We start from the raw sequence: 20,694 nt of genomic DNA on the forward strand, positions 1-20,694 counted from the left end.
TGGGAATATGCATGTAAACTTTAGGAAATTTTAAATCACCAACTCACTTTTTGAATCCTACAGCAGGATTTTCTCTAACACAATCAGACCATTAATTTCATAAAACACACACTCAATTTTATTAGAAAGATTTCACCAATTCATAGGAGAAGGACAAAGGGAAGGTGTACATCTATACATTCATGATTATAATGTACATCTGTATACTTATATTATGATTAAGCTATTCTTAATACCTGTCTTATTTAGAAAATATATTCAAAGTGGCTTTATAAAAACATTAAAACTAAATTAAGATTTTTAGCATGTTCACACAATAGCCTAATTACAAAGTTTCTCCCCATCTAGTTGTTACTGACTCAAGTGAGGCGGTGCTCAGCTGAGGGAGCCAGTGTTGTCTGAGAGATGCTTCTGTCATCATGTGGCCAGCATGAAGATATGGAATGCAGTAACCTTTCCCACTGAAGTGGTACCTATTGACCTACTCACATTTGCATGATTTCAAACTGCTAGGTTGGCAGGAGTGGGATGAGTAATGGGAGCTCACCATTGTGTGGCTCTCCGGTCTCAAACCCAGGCTGTCAGCTTTCCAGCTGAGAAGCCCACCATCTTAACTGCTGAGCCATTGCACCACCCTTGTGTTAATTATACAGAAGTATAACTAAATTAAAAGTTAAAAGAATAGCTAAAAAGCAAGAAATTAAACTGAAGCAATACAAAAACAAGCCTTCAACCCATTAAGGATGGGAAATTCTTAGCATCCCATAAAATTTTAAATTGTATCCCCACTGGCACTTAATCACTGCACAATCATGTTATGACAATTCTTATTGCTTTCCTTGTCCCTATGATGCTGCCTGCATTTTATCTCGTGAGAGAAAGACATTTAGTTGTACTGGTATTAAAAGAATAGTATTTTCTGCTATATTCCCGACATTATCCAATAACAATTTTAAGATGCATAAAATCTATTATTTTGCTGCCTTGGAAGAAAATCAGGTAACTGGTAGTGACTGCGAACAAAGATGACAGAAGCAGAGTTAAGAATTGCCAAAGGGGACATAGATAGTATTTTGTGACCCAAGGATAGGCAGATAGTACTTTAATTCAGTAGTTAGAAATGAGCCTGTAGAAAATGGAAAACATTATTTATTAAATTTGTTTGTCACCCATCTTGCTGTGAGGCAAATCTGGGGGAATTTAGGGGGGGAAATTGCCTGTATGAGGAAAGCAACTGGCCTTGTAGACTTCTGACAAATATACAGTATTCTAGAAGAGGATATGGTTGGCTGGATCCCTGAAAAGAAGTCATACCCATGATAACTTAAAGGACTCTCACCCATCCTTGAGTTGGAAAAAAACTATTCCAGAATAAAATTTTCTGACTTTCTTCCATCTTTGACCTAAACATCATATGCAAAGTTCTAACAACTCCTCTTGTACCACCAAAAATGAAGCTGGCTAATAAACTAAAGAGAAAGAATGAAATAGCAGAGATTATTGGGGAGAGAAACTAAGACTTTGGGTTTGGTCTCCCTTTTTAACACTCCCCATCCCTGCCCAGTATGAGCTGCCAGACGCTTGGGCGTGTTAAGGACCTGGAAAACATAGATTGTGTGTGAGACAAAAAAAAAGGTTTATTTCATTTTGGGAAATCAATATGTGTTGTGAAATATTACATGGCATTGTCTATATGAGATCCATGTGAAACCATAATCATAGAACTCTTTCATTGGCACACAAGTAGCTATTACAATCATGGATTTAAAATTTTCTGGCACTAGAACAATTAAAAAAGCATGAATGCATAGAATGAACCCTCATCTTTATTTCTACAAGGGATATCTCAGAAAACAGAGTACAGATCAAGGATTTGGAGGGGACATAAAAAAGTATAACAATCAAAAGTGTATTTTGATGTTACCAAGGGGCAAAAGTCTAAATCTAAGTCACATACACTTTTAGATTCTAACTTTTACATACAATTAATACAGGTATTGACTGCAGGTTATGAATTTGCAGAATTTCTTTTACCTAATTACTATGGTAACAATATTTAGAATAGTCTATAAGGTATAAACAGTGATGGGATTCAAATATGTGAACAACTGGTTCTCTGTGTAGATGCTGCTTCCGGAAGTCCATTCTAGGCCTGGGCAACAAAAAATTAACTACCGGTTCTGCTGAACTGGTACGAACTGGCTGAATCCCACCGCTGGGTATAAATCCATCAAGTTCACTCAAAGTAGTTACTAGGCATAGACTATGGACGTGTTGAATTTTTGTGAAAAAGTTACAATTAAAGATAAAATTTGGGGGAAGCAGAAGTGAAGCCAAGGGTAGATGAAGTGATCCTTAACTATAAGTCAATCACAGCTTATGAGGCTCAGCAAACTTTTGCAGCTTACATTGCTCACAATATTAAGATCTTAGTGTAAACGTTTTGAGCCCCTAAGCATAAGAAAAATAGTATGATATACTCCTCACCTGATATTTTTGACAACTTTAAAAATAACTACACTATTGGCTGAACCTGAGATCATAAAATTCTAAGATCAGAAGACAGTTCTTTTATGAGCAGCAGAAGCCAGAGGAAACTTAGGAAAACTCGTGTCTTTTTCTATGTCAGTTCCAGAAAACAAGGTTAATACATAGCTATTTTACTGGAAGTGCTGTCATCTTTTCTGACCTTCATTCAAGACTAGTTTTTACTATTGCTGCAGAGAGACCTTGGTTCACTGAAATCAAATTATTTCAATACCCCAAATGATTTTTGCATTTTTCTGCAGAGTATTTCATCCATTCTATGTACAACCTACAAAAATCTGTATGCTGAAGAGAATGTCAATTGTATCTGCTGATGCTGTTTCAGGCTATATTCACACTCAGTAGTTGAGTTTGCTCAAAATGCTAAGCTACATTATATTTAACATTTTATAACTCAATAAATTGTGCAAACCAGACAGTTTGCAAACCCTTGCAATTGGTTTATTTGCTCCTTCCTATAAGTTTACAAAACATTAACTTTTCCCTGATATGATATGTTCGACAAAACATTTGGTCATGTGATACCATCTTGCAGTGTGAAATATGACAGCCCACACATTATTTTTAAGCACATCATCTTTTTCTAATAACTAAGTCTGGGGTCAGAAATAAGCAATATGGGATAGTGCTAGTATTCTAAGTTGTGAGTTGGACCTTCTGCCAACCCTGTCAATAGCCCCAAATCAGCTACAGCCACCCATATAGTCCTCATTCCTACATTCAGGTGGACTTTTAATTTTTTTCCCCAAATTACCATGACACAGCATTGTTCCGTGGCAAGGCCTAGATGCACGGCAGCATATTTAAACAAACAGCATTAGGGTTTTTTTTCTCCTAGTGCTTAGCCTGCTGCTATCAAGGAAAAATAGAACGAAGGAAAAGGGATGCTTTTTTTCTGTCATTACACTTTTGAAATAATACAAACAATGATTAAAGCATTGCACTTTTTCTTCTCTGATTGGCAAGCCATCCACCTGGGCTTACATTGATTTGTAGCATCTTCATCACCCACTTATCTCTTTGCGCTCCTTCAAGGAATTCGTCCAGAGATAATTGTCCTAAAAAATCAATGACAAGAAAGAAATCATAGAATGTTAAAAATGGGGGAGATGCATTCTGTCCAATCCCACTAGTCAACTCCTATCTTTCTTTTTCATTGGACTATAAAGAAGAGAAGGAAATGTGCTAACAGATTGAACTGTTGCTTCTTTGATTCAGAACAGATGGAATCCTTTATATTTTCCTCAAGTAGGACTGTGATATTTAAGAACAATTAATTAAGGCAGAGTTACTTGAAAAGTCTGATTTGAAATTTCAGAAACATAATTTGCTGGGATGGTAGATAGTGGTCAGCTGCCCCTCATAAATATTTAAAGAAGTCAAGAAATTTCAGAGCAAATTTGGAAAGGACAAGCCAGATAATGCAATACTTAGGTGTGCTGAAAATGAATCGTTCTACAATATTGTGCAGAAATTAAGGAGAATGAGTCACAATCTGGAAAACTGACAAGTCTTTTTCTATCTTCCATCTGTGCTGCAGAGCAGAGATAATAAATCTGGGTATCTATTAGAGAAAGAAAATGATAACAAGAAAACTTGAAGTTTCCAATCAGTAGCATTATATAGTATGCACTTGCTCCCTAGAGCTGATGTGAAATCAGATAACCTTGCCAAATGCATGTCTAAACATTATTTAAATGTCTATAATCGTTTCTCATATTTTTTTAAATAAAAATTGAATATATATATATATATATATATATATATATATATATATATATATACACAAAAAAAAGAAAGGAACTCAAGATGAGTATGCTTCTAGGATTCTTCATTGTCTACATCAGGGGTCCCCAACCCCTGGTCTGTGGACCACTATCGGTCCACGGCATGCCAGCAACTGGTCCGCACAAAGAAGGAAAGCCCATCCACAAGATGCAGGCAGCCCACAAAACCACACCACCTCCGGTCTGCAGAAAAACCTCTCTCCACAGAACCGGTCTCTGGTGCCCCAAAAGTTGGGGACCTCTGGTCTACATCACTGTCACTTGATAAGTCAATAACTGTTAAAGTGTCAGTAAAAAAATGTCCATGTTTTAATGACATGGATTAAAATCTGTGTACTATTTGCATCAGGTACAGGCAATATGTTGCCACCAGAAATATTGAGATGTAATTCTCATTAGACTTGTACTGAGCCTTGATGTTTTGGGAGCTTCAGCATTACAAAAGTTCTAGAAGGGCATCAAATTGCCAACCATAATTTCAAATAAGACATCAGTGTGGCTTCAAATCAGGTTATTACCATCTCCATTGTCATCTACGAGATGAAATATTCTTTCCACAACTTCTTCTGAAGTGAGACTGGGAACAGCTCTTTCTTCCTCAGATTTGTATGCTTGCTTAATGCTATAAATAGCCTGGAAAAAAACCCTATAATGTTAACAGGAAGCCACACAATAATGCATATGTAAATCTCTCAGACAGATGTGCATAGAAATTTAATGAATCATTTGATCGAGTGTTTCTAAAGTTAAATATAAAAAAAGAAATCTTTTAGGAAATTTATAGGCAAGAGTGATGTAGACTGTTTCCATAAGGACTGACTACTCCTATTGTTCTATCAGACACAATGCAGTCTGCAGGTCTTCTATCTTTTCATCTTTTCAATATTTTTAGTGTTAAATACAAAAATATGAAAGAAACAATTGGAAAATTATGATAAAACATATATTAGCTATGTTGTCTATAACCCAGGATTGCTATAATGGCGAATATCTGTAGCTAACTCAGGATTTCAGGTTTGTTCTGGAAAAAAAATAATTAATACACATAGTTTATCCTTTCATATTTCTTCTCTCTCTCTCTCTCTCTCTCTCTCTCTCTCTCTCTCTCTCTCTCTCTTTCTCTCTCTCTGTATGTGTGGGGTAAAATTACATAGGAAAGAATAATCCATTGTCTTATTGAAACTTGTTAGTTTGCTCTTAAACTGGGACCATAAGTCAGTATAGAACTGTTAATATCCATTTTCTTTCTTTCATTTGTTTCTAGCCTTCTGCTTAAAATAAACAAATAAAATGTAAGGGGAAAAATCCTCTATTCATCTTTCTTCTTTTTTTGGAGGGATTGTTGTAGACACATTTTTTAAAGAATAAATTTTAGATTTTTTCTCCTTCTCACATTATTATGATGTATTCTTTGACCAAAAACAACTTTGGGCTTTTGTTTTATCAGACTGTAGAATTGCCAGGCAAAATAGACTTATGTTTTAGACATAAACATGGTTCCCTTCCCAATACTAAGGATTCACAAAGTGGAGGTCTGGCTCATTAAATAAGTTATGGCTTAATTGTAAAAGTAGTAAACAATAGTGTAGGTGAACTTATGAGTTAGGGAAGGTGTGAATAGATTTGGAAAGTCTATCCTCTTATACTATTCACAGTATAGCAACTATAATGCATATGACAGCTTCATTCTGATTCTTTTTAAAATATAATTTTAAAAAAAGTACAGTAGGAAGCCAGCATATGCAAACTAAAGCATTATATTCCAGATGGGCAAAAAAAAAATCAACATTTGGCAAAAAAACCACCACACATTTCTACTTACTTCAATTATTTCTAGGAGTTCAAGTCTATCTATGCAGCCATTTCCATCTTTATCATATATTTTGAATATCCATCTCAGTTTGTGTTCCAGCTTCCCTCGCAAAACCAGATTCAAAACAGCCACATATTCTAGGAAGTCAATGGTGTTATCCTGGTAACATAAAATGGTCATTTTAATTGTGATCATCTTAGATCTCAACAGTAGTAGATTTATTGTTTTGTGGCTTTGTCACACAATATACCACCTATAGTCATGAGCTGCAAATGGCTCCTGTGCCTCTTTTTCATGGCCTCTGAAGACTGGAGCAGATTCCCCCAAATCAACCACAAACAGTTGAATAATGGTGGTACAACTTTTTTTTTATTTGTGCAGGGGTGATGGGGAGAGAAGAAAAAAACAACTTCAAGTAAAATAGTTAAGCTTCCAACGAGCTGAAAGCAGCTGTTTTGCATGAAGGAGAGAAGGAAAGTCTGAAAATGAACAACCTGTCATTTCTAATGACATAATAATCACACTGTATTCAATTATTTTGGCATCAGTGAGTTACACTGAACAGCCAGTGGCCAATTCAAATCAGATGACTTTCTGGTTTCTTTTTCTGGAAACAATATCATCGATGAAAAGGAGTTGCATTCTGTGTAAGCAAACAAGTGGCTAAATGTGTTGAGAATCACAGAGCACACAGCGATTGTACAATGTCTATCCAAATTCAAGGCAAGCCATTCAATATCACCATTATACAAATCTACGCCCCAACTATAGACTAAGATGATGAACTTTTTTACAGTGAGCTTCAATGTGCTCTCAAGCAAATACAAAAAAAGGATCTTTGTATATTATGGGTGATTTCAATGCAAAGGTAAGCCAAGGAGAAGTTGCAAGAATAGTAGGCAAGTTTGGGCTAGGTGAACAGAATGAAGCTGGCAATCAACTGGTGCAATTTTGTCAGAAAAGTCATCTCAGCATAATGAATACATAGTTTATACAACACAAGCAATGTTTCTATATGTGGACAGCACAAAAAGGATAATCAGATACTTTATTTTAGGCCAACAACCCTGGAAAGATTCAATTGCATCTGTTAAGACAGTTCCTGGTGCTGATTGTAACTCAGACCTGTACAGCATTCTGGATCTCCTGAGTTCCTGGCATATTTATCACATTTCTTATCTGAAATATAACACCATTTTCAGAAAAAGATTTTGTTGTGCTCTATGGAACTTGCTTCTAAGTAAGTTCTATCTAATCATAGCATTAACAATTAACACCTACCCAAAAGAGAAATTCCACACTTAGAAACCAGGAGAATGTGAGCTTTCAACTTTTAAAATCAGTTGTAACATGCTTACCCCATTCTTATCGAAAGCTTTGAACATGCTTTCCACATAATCCGATGCTTCTTGATTATTATGAACCCCAAAGAATCGTTTGAATTCATGCTTGAAGAGTGTCCCACTTGGACATTCCATTACAAACTTCTTATACCATTCCTGCAATTCAGCCACATCAATCTCAACCTGTTCTCCTTGTTCATTAGTGAAGTGTTGTCCCATGTTGCTTTGAAAGATGGAGAATAAATATTTGCTATTTCTTTCTTCTCAGTTTTCTTCTTGCAAACTTTTATTTCTTCTTCTTAGAAATTTAATTTATCTTTTTTTCAGTGACTATTGCACATGCAAGCTGGACTTCCTCTCCTCATGTTCCTTTTTACTTGCAGCCTCTATTCAATCTTGTTGCAGAATTTTCTCACTGTTTCATCTTCATGTACTTTCCCTGAATTATAAGATAAAAATATCTTAGTTCATTTAAAAGATTCCCACATACGTAGCACAATATCTCAGCACAATCCTTTAGTTGGAACTCCCAGATTGGTCTTTGATGCTAATCTACTAATATGAATGTTACCCGATTAACAATTATTTATAACCTCATTTTGTTGACCTAATTTGAACCATCTGTGAACTTATCACAATCGTTTTCCCTCAAGTTGAGCAGCATATCTATAAAACAACAACCCTGCTGCTTATTTCAAATTATGTGAGTTATTCAGAAATGGAGATGAGATTAAATCTAAATCATTTTGTTGATTTTCTTTATAATGCATAATCAATGACATAAGGGTTGGCTTGCTAAAGCAAAGTATGACTTATTTGTGTTGGGCTTAATATGTTATGTAAAGCTAGCCATTGTAGCCATGATTTAATGTTTTAATAATGACTGTCTTATTCATTTACTGTTTTACTGGATTGTTGTACGCTGCCCATAGTCAATTTCCATGATGAGCAGTCATATACATTTGATAAATAAATCAATAACTTAAAGGTTTTGTGAATCTAGATAATTATACTTCATAATTCAACTAGTTATAACAGTAAGATATGAATGCTTAACAATAGCTTTCAATTTTTCAAGCTTTTAAAGGAAATAAATTTACTTGCTTTCTTCCCAAAATGGCAGTTTGCCTGTTATACTGAATTCCTTAGCAAGCATTTATTTTACAAATATAAGTTTTTCTAAAGTTATCATCTTATTTCATTATTAAATTAACAGCTTATCCCAATTCGCTTGTCATTCAATCATTCCCTTATTACACCAGACCAAACTTTTGTTTTCGAATTAAAAAGAAACAACCTGTCATTTTAAATAGGCCGGAACCCTCTGATAAACAGATATGTCCTATTCCAAGAAGATTAGCAGAGGGATTAGAGGAAACAATAATCTCCGTTATTATAATAGCAGGACTGGAATGGATTAAAGGGGCTAGACTGTACATCAGGTCTATTTCAAGCAAAATGCAACCCCACATAATATAATAATGAACTGAAATGCCTGCTCAAATATTAGAATATTAACTTAAATCAATATTTCATCTATTTGTATAATTTCTATGTTGTCTCCATTCAAGATTTATGGCATAATAACAATAAAATAGGTGAACATGTAATTAGTATTTTAAAATACATATATAATTAAATCATTTTGGCCCTTCCCCTTGTATGCTTGTTTAGATTGATTTGATCCAGCTTTTCCTCATCATCAATCAAAATGGTTTTGACTGTCCCCTAGCATTATGCTATCAGAATTCATTTTTTCTTTTACTTAAATCTAAAACCATAGTGGGTTAAGTTTGTTAGAACCAATAAAAATGATTCATAAGAGTGTAGCATTTTCAAACTCTCAACAGCTATTCTTCAATGTTTTGCAAAAAGTTAGAGATGAAGAAACTCCCCAAATTAGGCCAGATATTTTAAGCTACAAGATTTTTTTTATTCTTCAGGCACAGTGATCCAGTGGCTTAATGATGCTAGAGAAGGTCTATACACCGGTGGTTCAAGTCCGAGCACCACGTGATAAGTGAGCTCCCATCACTTGCCTCAACTTCTGCCAACCTAGCAGTTTGAAAGCATGTTACATGCAAGTAGGTTAATAGATACCACTTCCATGGGGAAAAAAAACTGTTTCAAGCAGCAGTATGAATTCAATCAGTCCTGGATCTGCCTGAACGCAATATCCAAATGAGAGGTGACATTGGTAGTGGGAAAAGCTGGAGATGACACTACAGAATGCCGTCAGGCCTTCTGAGTGTGGAGCTAATTCGCCCCCTATGGTGCACTGAAGCTGAACTGAACGGACTAGCAATCATCAGCCAAATTTTGTATTAACACTATAGTCTCCTGGCCAATATAATATTACCGTACACTAACTCTTATTCTGTTAGAGTCTCAAGATAGACTGTAGATTGAATACAGTATTAGTGTAGAAAGGGGCAAAGATAATTATTGTTTTCTCCTTATTAGTTTCCAGAAGAGACTTGTATTAAATCAACAGTAAACATCAAAAAGAGTCTGGTAGTACCATTTCAGACTAACAAATATAATGAAAAAGTATACATTCTTGTGAGTTACAGTTCACCGTTTCTAACAGAGTGGTTACACTAGAGTAGATAAACTGGAATAAAGTAGGGGAAAGGAGGGGTTATGCAGATACAGTACAGACTATTTGTGAAGCAGATTAGAAGAACCTTATCTATTAGCAACTGTCATTTGTTTAAAATATGTTGATCATTCTTTTAGCCATCTTCCTGTCCCTTCCAGACTGCTGAACTCTTAATATTATCTTCTCAGATCTCAAACATTTTTTTGGCCAATAAGAATATATGGATACACAGCAATTAATCAAGAATCATACTAACATTCCTGTTGATCCAAATATGACCATAATGGAAGACAAGAAGTCAAACCACGAGTTACTGTACCAGCTGACTACCCTGTTTTCTGAAATGATTATTTGCCATAGAAGGCAAATTATATTGCGGTTGAAAACCAACTAAAGCAGAAAAATAAATCTGCATTCACTTCTATGACTGATATTCTATTAGGTGGATTATAACAAAAGCTTATTAGTGCTTAAAGCCATTTAAACTCTTTTAAACTGAACATATTTGTCCATGCTTAGTAATACTTACGTGATTTTATATTATGAATCTCCAGTTTGGGATATTGAGAAGCGATAGAAACCAAGGACAAGGCGTTTCTTGCTATGCTTCAGTCATTCAGTGACTTTTGGTTCTCCTTAAGTTGATGGACATCATTTCACCAGAACTCTTTGTCAGTAACCATTTCTCTCTTGCAAGTTCATATCTGTGTCATCAGCGATAGCATCCGGCCACTTGTTTTCTGTCAGTCTCTTTTTAAATTGCTTTAAAGTTTTCTAGGCCTCAGAGTCTTCTCCAAGGACTCTAATTAAATGATTAAATTTTACATCATTATTAGAGTTTCCAGGGTAACAGTCTAGTTTTATTTGATCTAGTATTGAATTATTTGTTCTTGTAGTACAAGGTATTCTCAAACATGCTGTTTCAAAATCAACTATGTGAAACAAGATTCCACATGCTCAAGCCATCACTATAGTGTTGCATCACTGCTATGTAAATTTGGATATTAATGATTAGTTCTCAGGAAGACAAAATAGCTTCTCTGTATTTGAAATAACATCATCATGATTCTAATTACAATTAAAGACTCTTTACACTGATAACAGGGGATATCTATTATTTTATCTTTATGGCATTTTGGAAATAATAACCAAATGTATCTTTATCATTTCAGAGATGCCTGCTTGAATGTGAGTATTCTTAAAAACAACATAACAGAACAACAGTGTCTATGCCAATGGTATTGTTGTATAAAATCACAAGTGACATGGAATTAGGAATCATCTAATTTAATTTCCTACCAAGAAAACCACTTATTGCTAATAGCAATAATGGACATCAGCTTCTGTTTAAAGCATGAACACTAACTTTAGAGCAGGGGTGTCAAACTGCTGGCCCGCGGGCTGGATGTGTCATCGGGAAACCATTGCCCGCAATGGCGAAAAAGCTCCAATATGCTGAGCAACGTCATGTGATGTCGCAAGTTTGACATGTCTGCTTTAGAGGAAATCTTGATTGAAAGTTACCTAGAGTTGCCTCAGGCAGGACGAGTAGTATAAACAAACAAACAAACAAATTCCACTGATCAACACTGTACACTGTTTTGCCTCAAAACAAAACCAAAGAAATCACATTATCATTTACTTCTATTGCATAGATTTATTAAACCCATTATAGTGTGTTAAATGTTCATACAAGATAAGGAAGCAACAGCAAAAAAGTATGCCTTGCCTTGGACAGCCAAAATCATCAGCTGTCGAAGGCAAGGCATACTTTTAAAACATCCTATACTAATATGCACTTTTAGCAAACATGAGCACAAAGATTTTCCCAGTTAAGAACTCTGGGAGGATTTAACGAAAATGATTACTCATTTTCTTTTAGTCTATTTATAAAGCATGTTCTCACATGTTAGCTATGTTAAAGAAAGAAAGAAATTCAGAAAATGCCAGCAACAGGATGGGATCAAATCTTTGCTGGCTATAAGAAAGGTAAAGGAAGAGGGAAAAGGTATCATTTGGCATAATAGCATTTATTACAGCTTAAGAGTTTAATACAGAAGGGTGGAATACAAAATTCCATTATGAGTTTTTTTGCTACTGTTTAATGGTCAGCTATGAGCTCTTTCAGGTACAAAAGATTATTAACATAGTCAATTTGGTATTCAGGTTTGCTCTAGAAAATATATTCAGCATTAGAATATAGTACTATATTAATTCAAAAAACAAACAAGAGCACAAGATACAAGGAAATTAGTATTTCTGGCTAAACACTGGCTCTTTCACTTGACCTGAAATATGTTATGAACCACTTTTTTTCTGCATGTTCTCATTTCATTAGCCAAGAGAATACACCAACTGCTTTCCTTAAATTTCCTTATTATAAATAAGGAAATTATAAATTCAGAAATCAGCTATGAAGAAGCGCTCAGAAACAAAAACACAATTCATGCTTTAAAATTTTCTGGAAACATGTGTAATTAATTTTGCATTCGTAGCTTAAAAAATCCTAAATCCATTATTTCATAATTCAACTCTGAAGTATGTTCTTTTCAGTGATAAAACAATAGCAATATGACAGGAACATTTGTTTAAAAATCTAGCAAAGGCCAAGTAAAACACATTTCCCCTTTATTACATTAAATAATTATTAAGATTAATAGAATAACAATAACAGAGTTGGAAGGGACCTTGGACCTCAAGCAAGAAACTCTGTATCATTTCAGACAAATGCTTGTTTAATCTCTTCTTAAAAACCTCTAGTCTTGAAGCATCCACAACTTCTGAAGGCAAGTTGTTCCGCTGATAAATTGTTCTAACTGTCAGGAAATTTCTCATCAGTTCTAGGTTGATTCTCTCCTTGATTATTTTCCATCCATTACTTCTTGTTCTGCCTTCAGGTGCTTTGGAGAATAGGTTGAGCCTCTCTTCTTTGTGGTAGCCCCCTAGATATTGGAACACTATCATGTCACTCCTAGACACCCCAATTCCTGCGATTGTTCTTCATATGTTTTAGCTTCCAGTCCCTTAATCTTCTTTGTTGCTCTTCTCTGCACTCTTTGTAGAGTCTCAACATCTTTTTTAAATCACGGTGGCTAAAACTGGATGCAATATTCCAAGTGTGGTCTTACCAAGGCATTATAACATTTCAGAATATTGCCACAGAGACTTCCCCAAATTAGAAACTTATTGAAGATACCTGAGATTAGATTCTATATCAATGTTTTTCAATTTTAACATGTGTGCACTTCAACTCCCAGAATTCTTCGACAAGCATGTTTACCAGTCCACACATTCTTAATGAAAAGCAGTGTTCTATATGGATAGAAGGAAGGGAACCTTCTCTTTTGTTCTGATTTATATGGATAAAATTACAGGGTATAATTTGCTCTCTCGAAACCAAGTTTCATTACTGAGTCATCAGATCCTTAACTTAGAAGGCAATGAAAGTAAGGAATCATACTTGAATGCTTTGAAAGTTGTATACTTATAATTAAGATGAATGTTTCACCTAAAGTGTTATTTTTATTCCAGATGTTACCAATACAAATGACAGATATTTCATTTAAGGAATGGAAAAAAGATATAGCAAGGGAAAAAAGAGAATATAAATTGCTGCAGGATGCTAAAGAAGAGGGACTGACCTGAGGTGGTCTCCCATGGAGAATGAGACATGCATGCAGCAGGTATCTCGGGATGGGAGCCCAGAGCTGACTCCAGCACCCTCTTTTATTGTTACTAAGGTTTTTACATCACACAGCGTAATCAAAAGACGTATATAGGGGTGGTTACAATATATCAAATAACAGACACTCTCCAGATGAAAGGCTAGCAGGTGTTCTTATCAGAGTCTGTCCAAATGGTTGATGAATGCATCCTGTGTCTAGAGCGGTCCGTTTGTTATCTCTGGGGCCCTTGCGGGAGATGCCCATGGACATTTGTGCAATTAATCCCACATCTCCTCCTTTTCTGTTTTTTCTTTAATGTTACTCACTTCCAGTTCCAGAAGGGATCTTGATTCACTGATTAAGGCGTCCTTCCTAGTGGAGGGCGTAACATTTTTGCACATTTGCAGGAGGGAGGGAATACATTGAATGCAACAACATAGCAATACAAATAATATCAAAATGGTTACTATAATAGAAATCAAAGATCGTAGCCAGGATCCATCCGGTAGCCAGGACCAAAGGGCACCCCAGATATCCACGGTGCCTGATCCATCGCTGCGTAAGGGATTATTTTGTAGCAGAAATTCCATTTTCCTGGCTGTAGCAGAAATATTAGATTGAAAATCATGTATATACATACAACAATGAGAATGAATTAAAGCACACACACCGCCTTTTGCTGCTAAAATAATATCTAAAGCATACCGATTTTGCAAAACTACTTCCCTTATTTCCCCCATTTCTTGATTAATCATTTTAATGCTGTTGATTGTTTCATTAAACATATGAACAGTCCAACTGTTAAGCAAATGAAGGTCCCTATAGTTCATGGCAACTCCTAGATTGGGTAGAATCCCTCTGCTGATTTGAGTCTCTAAACTACCACCCAATGTTAGGGGTGGATCTGAGGAACCAGTATCACGTTTGTTCCGCAGGCGTCCATCAGGGAGATGAGGCAAGGCATATACAGCAGGAGTCAAAAGGCCCAGTGTACAGGTGCCTTTCCAATCCTTAGGCACCTGGCGATAGGCTTTACGGCCACATAATAGCCACATATTGGGTAACTCATAATAACCCTGGTGAGACTCATTAGCAAATGTTATTATGGATTCCATGTCAAGGCAAGCCATGTAGGTACTGATGTTTGTCCATTGATTGCTTTGATAAGTGTCATTTATCTTAGTAAGGTTGCTTTTGATGGATTTGCATTTCTTTGCTGAATTCCATATAATAACTTGTTGACAATTACTATAAGTTCCCAAATAAATGGCAGTACGGAATAGTCCTGTGCTATAAAAACAAAATCTGGCAGGTTCCATTATACGAGCGCCCACAGCATATGTCATATTCAATGTCTCTGTAGTTATGCTCCACAGCTGCTTCCATCCTGTTTCATTGAACGGGATGGCATGGAAAATAAGGCCACCACGACTGTCACCAGGAATTTGCATGCAGATCCAACAGTTCGTGACGTTAAGTGTAAGAGCAGTGCGCCTGGCATCCCGTACAAAAGCATTAAAAGCCCACAGTCCCTGATCCTCATATGCCTGGCTGAGGTGGTGTACGTTGAGCCATATAAGGACGAACACAACGAGCTGGAGTCCAAATGATCTCGCCATGGTCGTCTATTGCAGCATAGCCTCGACCCCAAGTAATGAGGGAGGCAGGCCCTTTCCAGGTGGGATCAGGCAAACGTCGATAGTATACCTGGGGGCGTGAAGAATCTGTGGGAGAAGCAGAAAAATGCCTGCTTGCGGCAGTTGAGCCAGGGGTGCCAGAAACATTCAAAAAGTTTAAGGCAAAAAGTACAAGATTAAGAGTGTTTTGTATCCCAGGCAAGCCGGGGGTATTTTCCCCTTTCTTTTTTGCATACATGTCTAGAGCCTTTTTTACCGTCTGATTGGCTCGTTCCACAATTGCTTGACCAGTGGAGTTATATGGAATGCCAAATTTATGAACAATAGACCAGCGAGAGCAAAACTGCGCAAAGGAGGTGCTGGTATAAGCAGGAGCGTTATCAGTCTTAATTTCTTTTGGATTGCCCAGGGTAGAAAAAGTACGAATACAATGATTAATAACATGTTTAGCAGACTCACCCCTTTGAGGGGTGACCATAATAAAACCTGAATAGGTGTCAATGGAAACATGCAAATATTTCCAAGGGGCAAATGGCAAATATTGCGTAACATCCATTTGCCAAAGTTGACAGCTCTGCGTCCCTCTTGGGTTGACCCCTTGAGGAACAGAGTGTGCTTCGAGGCTGCAGGTGGGACATTGTTGTATGATAGCCGCAGCCTCCATAGCTGTTAAAGAAAATTGTTTCATTAAAGCCTTCTTATTTTGATGAAAATATGAATGGCTGTCCCATGGAGTTATGGGAGATAAAACAAGGACAGAAACATCCTGGTGAGTCGAGGCGGCCAAAGCGGCAGCATCCGCCTTGGCATTGCCTTCGGAGATAATACCAGGGAAAGGTTGGTGACTTCTAATATGAGCAGGAAAAAAACAAGTAGAGTGGGAGAAAGAAGGGATTGGAGTGTGAGAAATAGACTAAGGAGAGAGTCATCCAGTGAGGGTGACACATATGAATCAGATAAAGAGGTGAGAACTTTATATACATAAAGACTATCTAAAATAAGATTAAAAGGTTCAGAAGAAAAAGTTTGTAAAGCCAATATTGTAGCAGCAAGTTCAGCACGCTGAGCAGAAGTTTGAGGAGGAGTAATTTTTGTGTGCCATTGTTCACCCTCCTTCCATACACATGAACCATAAGTCTTGCTGCCATCAACATACAGGGTGACAGCGTTAGGAATGGGAGAGGAGGAAATGGGAGAATGCAGAGAAATTGAAACATTATTAAGGAGTTGGAAGCGAGAGTCAGAGGGAATATGACAGGAAACAGATCCTGCCCAGTCAGCAAGAGAAAGTTGCAATACATCTGAAGAGGCAAATAAAGGTTCCCATATAGTAAGAGACATGGGGACATATAAAAAAACAATATCAAATCCAATTAAACATTTTGCTCGAAAACGGCCCTTTGTAATTAAAAGAGCAAACATATATGGCAGTGGATTGATAGATTTGCGAGGGGTATTGGGGAGGTGAATCCATTCAACAATGGAGACACTCCCCTTTTGATGTTGGAGAAGGGCAGCTGTAGGAATAGAAGGAGTATTAAATATGGCCAAAGACAAAGGCTCATTGAGAATGGCCCGGTCCACCCATCGGGTGGAGAGGGCACTATTGATTAAGGCAAAAACATGTTTTTGAGTAGGGTTAAGAACAACAACAGAGGAGGGGGACGTGTGGCCTCACAAAGCCAAAAACAAGGGTGCCAATTGGGCAGTGGTGAGTGCAAGAAATGGACGCACAAAATTTATGGTGCCCAAGATTTGTTGTAAAGCAACTAAAGTGAGAGCAGAAGGAAGGTGGATGGCAGGGAGTACTGGAACAGAATGAGAGGCTAGGACTTTGTGTCCCAGATATAAAAAGGGAGATTGGGTCTGAACTTTTTCTGGGGCAACAATAAAGCCATAAGAAGCTAAAAGCTGAATGAGTTGGGGTAGGACAGTTTGTACTGTGCCAGGAGGACCCGGGGCAGCTAGGAGAATGTCATCCATATAGTGATAAAGCAAAAAGTTAGGATAGGATTTGCGAAAAGGCAACAAGGCAGCGTCCACAAAAGCTTGACATATGGTGGGGCTGTTAAGCATGTCTTGGGGAAGAACAGTCCATTGATAGCGAGGAGTAGGTCGGGACATGTTAGTTTGAGGCAAAGAGAAGGAAAAAAGTTGTTTGTCATCAGGGTGTAAAGGAATGGTAAAAAAACAGTCTTTTAAATCAATAATTGCCAAATCATAGTCTTTGGGGATCATATTTGGGTTGGGCATTCCGCACTGTAGCGGACCCATGGGTTTAATTATTTTGTTAATGAGGCGTAAATCATGAATAATTCTCCAGTTGCCTGATTTTTTCTTGACTACAAATACTGGGGTGTTATAAGGACTGGTAGTTGGTTCCAAATGGCCAGATTGTATTTGCTGATATACCAGTTTCTGCAATGCTTCTTGTTTTTCTAAAGTGAGTGGCCATTGGTCTACCCACACGGGGGTGTCAGAAAGAAGCGTAAGCTTCATGGGTGAAGGAGGCATTGTTAGTCTTCCAGAGTTTACTTCGCATTAAATTGAGAGAGTAAGTCTCTGCCCCATAAATTTGTGTGAAGAGGGAGGATGACAGGTTTAAATTTAGCAGAAATGCCTTTTGTAATTCGTTGTGCAGTAAGCCAATTTTTACTGGAGCTTGCCTGTTGGAGACCTCCCACTCCCCTGACTGCCGGCGAGGATTCCAGGGGCCAGTTAGAGGGCCATTCAGCTGTTCTTATGACTGAGACATCCGCACCAGAGTCTACAAGACCAGAGAAGAGAATGCCATTGATTAAAAAAGGCATCACCAGTTTTTGGGGAGTAATTTGCTTTGTTAGTGCCAATAAATCAAAGGAAGAATTCCCAGAGTGAGGTGCATATGCAGCCTCTGGAATGGGTGGTGCTGGACGTGGTAATAAGACCAAGCGTGCCACCGTATCCCCCCGGTTCATTGTGACAGGGAGATTGGTATAAAATTGGACTTTTAGGGTGTCTTTATACGTGGGATCTATCAAACCTGGAAGCACAAACACTCCTTGTTCCCGAGCAACAGGTGTGGGAAGGATTATTGCCTCTGTTTCCGGAGGCAAGGGTCCAGAATAAAGGGTTTCAGCAACCGTGAGTAGGTTAGGAAAAGTAACAGAAAGATCAGAAGCCAATTTTAAATCAATGCCAGAAAAACATTGCGAAGCTGGAGTAAGATCTGAAAAGGATGCAGCCTTTGGAGAGGGGTTAGCTACAGACCCCTTTGTTAGTTTCCCCGATTAGACTGAGAGGAATGGCACTGATTGGCCCAATGAAAACCCTTTTTACATTTTGGGCACACAGCTTTGGGCTTGGCTCCGGGGATGGCATCGGGTCGAGCTGTGCCGCCTCCTGGGGCTCTGCATTGTTTTTTAAAATGACCAGATTTGCCACAATTAAAGCAAGTGCCTTGGGGTTGATTCCCCTTTTGGATTGCAGCTGCAAGAGTGTCCATTTGAAAAGCATTGGTTCCCACAATGCGACAGGCTTTAAGAAAGTCTGCCAGAGTGGCCGTGGGACTGGAAACAATTGGTTTAAGAATGGACTGGCAGTCTGCATTTGCATGTTCATAAGCCAATTTTATGAGGATTTCATTTGCTGCATCTCTGTTTGAAATTTGACGCTCAATGGCAACTTGCAAGCGATTCACAAAGTCTGCATAGGATTCAGTTGCAGTTTGGCGAATGGCAGAAAAAGATTGAATTGGGGTGCCAGACTCATCAACACGAGCCATGGCAGAAAGAACACAAGCATTAATGATAGGAAATGCAAAGGGAGTAAAAGTTTGAGCTTGAGCATTAAGGGTAGCAAAATTGCCTTCTCCAAAGAGTTGTTCTGCTGTCCATTGTGAACCTGGGTGATTAGCTCTGCTTTGTGCCTCTCTTTTATATTCAGATTCAAAAACTACGTATTGTGTTCCGTTAAGAAGCATGCGGAACAGATCTTTCCAATCTTGAGGCAACATTCGATATGCACTAGCAATTGAATGTATCAGTCCTCTAGTATAGGGACTGGTTATGCCATAATCTTTTGTAGCCTTTTTCAATTCTCTGATCATAGCCAGGGGAAGTGCTTCCCAATCAACTACTAAGCCTGTTGCAGTCTGTTGGTAAGTAACAGGGAACAACTCTGTCTCGGATAGTTCAGAAACGCTTAAATCACCATTGTTTAAAGCCTTTTGAAAAGCACCACGGATGATTCTGGGCCGGGAGAGAGGCGGCAACGTGGCAGGAACAGGAGAGGCTGTTTGCTGTTTATCAGGATCCATAAAATTTGCAGGGGCAGAAGGAGGGTTAAAACCTGCTCCAGGGGGCAAGGGAGTGGCTAACATAACAGACGGACTTTTATACGGTGGAGGATCTAATAAAGGCTGATGAGGCGAGTCAGCATGGGTTTGAATCAGGGTATAGGCAATTTTCCAAAGGCACAAAATCTCGGGGGGGGGGGGCTCTTGGAGACTGATGGAGAACAGCGCCGATTTTCCTCCATGTATCTACTTTTAAAGATCCAGACTCCGGATAGGATGAGCAGTTAGCCCATACGTAAGCAAGCAATTTAACAGCCTCAGATTTAGAAAGGTGACGGGTTAATTTCTGTTCCTGATCAGTAAGATATTTTTTCCTGCCAAGTAGCCTCAGCTCTTCCACATGCTGCTTTTGAGCGTGAGACATTCCACCCCCCATACTTACGAAGAGGAGTCAGTTGCCAGCAAGTTCGTCTGGTGCACCAAGCCTATTCCAGGAGATAAGTAAAGGGTCGGCAGGGACGTATCCCTCAGTGGATCACGTCGGGGTCACCAGATGAGGTGGTCTCCCATGGAGAATGAGACACGCACGCAGCAGGTATCTTGGGATGGGAGCCCAGAGCTGACTCCAGCACCCTCTTTTATTGTTACTAAGGTTTTTACATCACACAGCGTAATCAAAAGACGTATATAGGGGTGGTTACAATATATCAAATAACAGACACTCTCCAGATGCAAGGCTAGCAGGTGTTCTTATCAGAGTCTGTCCAAATGGTTGATGAATGCATCCTGTGTCTAGAGCGGTCCGTTTGTTATCTCTGGGGCCCTTGTGGGAGATGCCCATGGACATTTGTGCAATTAATCCCACACTGACCAGACTTAAAATTATATTTTGATGTTTGTTGCATGGTTTGGATGAAGGGAATAGGATATTTTGAAGAATAAGAGGTTAATAGATTTGGAGAGCTATGATTTGTTTGGCATGACTATTTGTGATATGATAAAACTAAGCGAATATAATTTTTAG

At 38.0% G+C, this 20,694-nt stretch overlaps 1 protein-coding gene across 1 annotated transcript; it reads right to left on the reverse strand.

The window, feature by feature from the left end:
• Window positions 1-1,612: 1,612 nt before the first annotated feature.
• GUCA1B (guanylate cyclase activator 1B) lies at window positions 1,613-8,028 on the reverse strand. Its single transcript, XM_039361367.1, has 4 exons — window positions 7,506-8,028; window positions 6,157-6,306; window positions 4,853-4,967; window positions 1,613-3,605 (listed from the first exon to the last, which is right to left on the reverse strand). The coding sequence occupies exons 1-4, from the start codon at window positions 7,707-7,709 to the stop codon at window positions 3,478-3,480; spliced, it is 597 nt and encodes a 198-aa protein (XP_039217301.1). The 5' UTR covers window positions 7,710-8,028; the 3' UTR covers window positions 1,613-3,477.
• Between the last annotated feature and the right edge of the window lie 12,666 nt (window positions 8,029-20,694).

Source organism: Crotalus tigris, unplaced genomic scaffold (assembly GCF_016545835.1).
Source record: "Crotalus tigris isolate CLP2741 ecotype Arizona unplaced genomic scaffold, ASM1654583v1 scf7180000019259.915256, whole genome shotgun sequence".
In the NCBI taxonomy this organism is placed as follows: domain Eukaryota; kingdom Metazoa; phylum Chordata; class Lepidosauria; order Squamata; family Viperidae; genus Crotalus; species Crotalus tigris.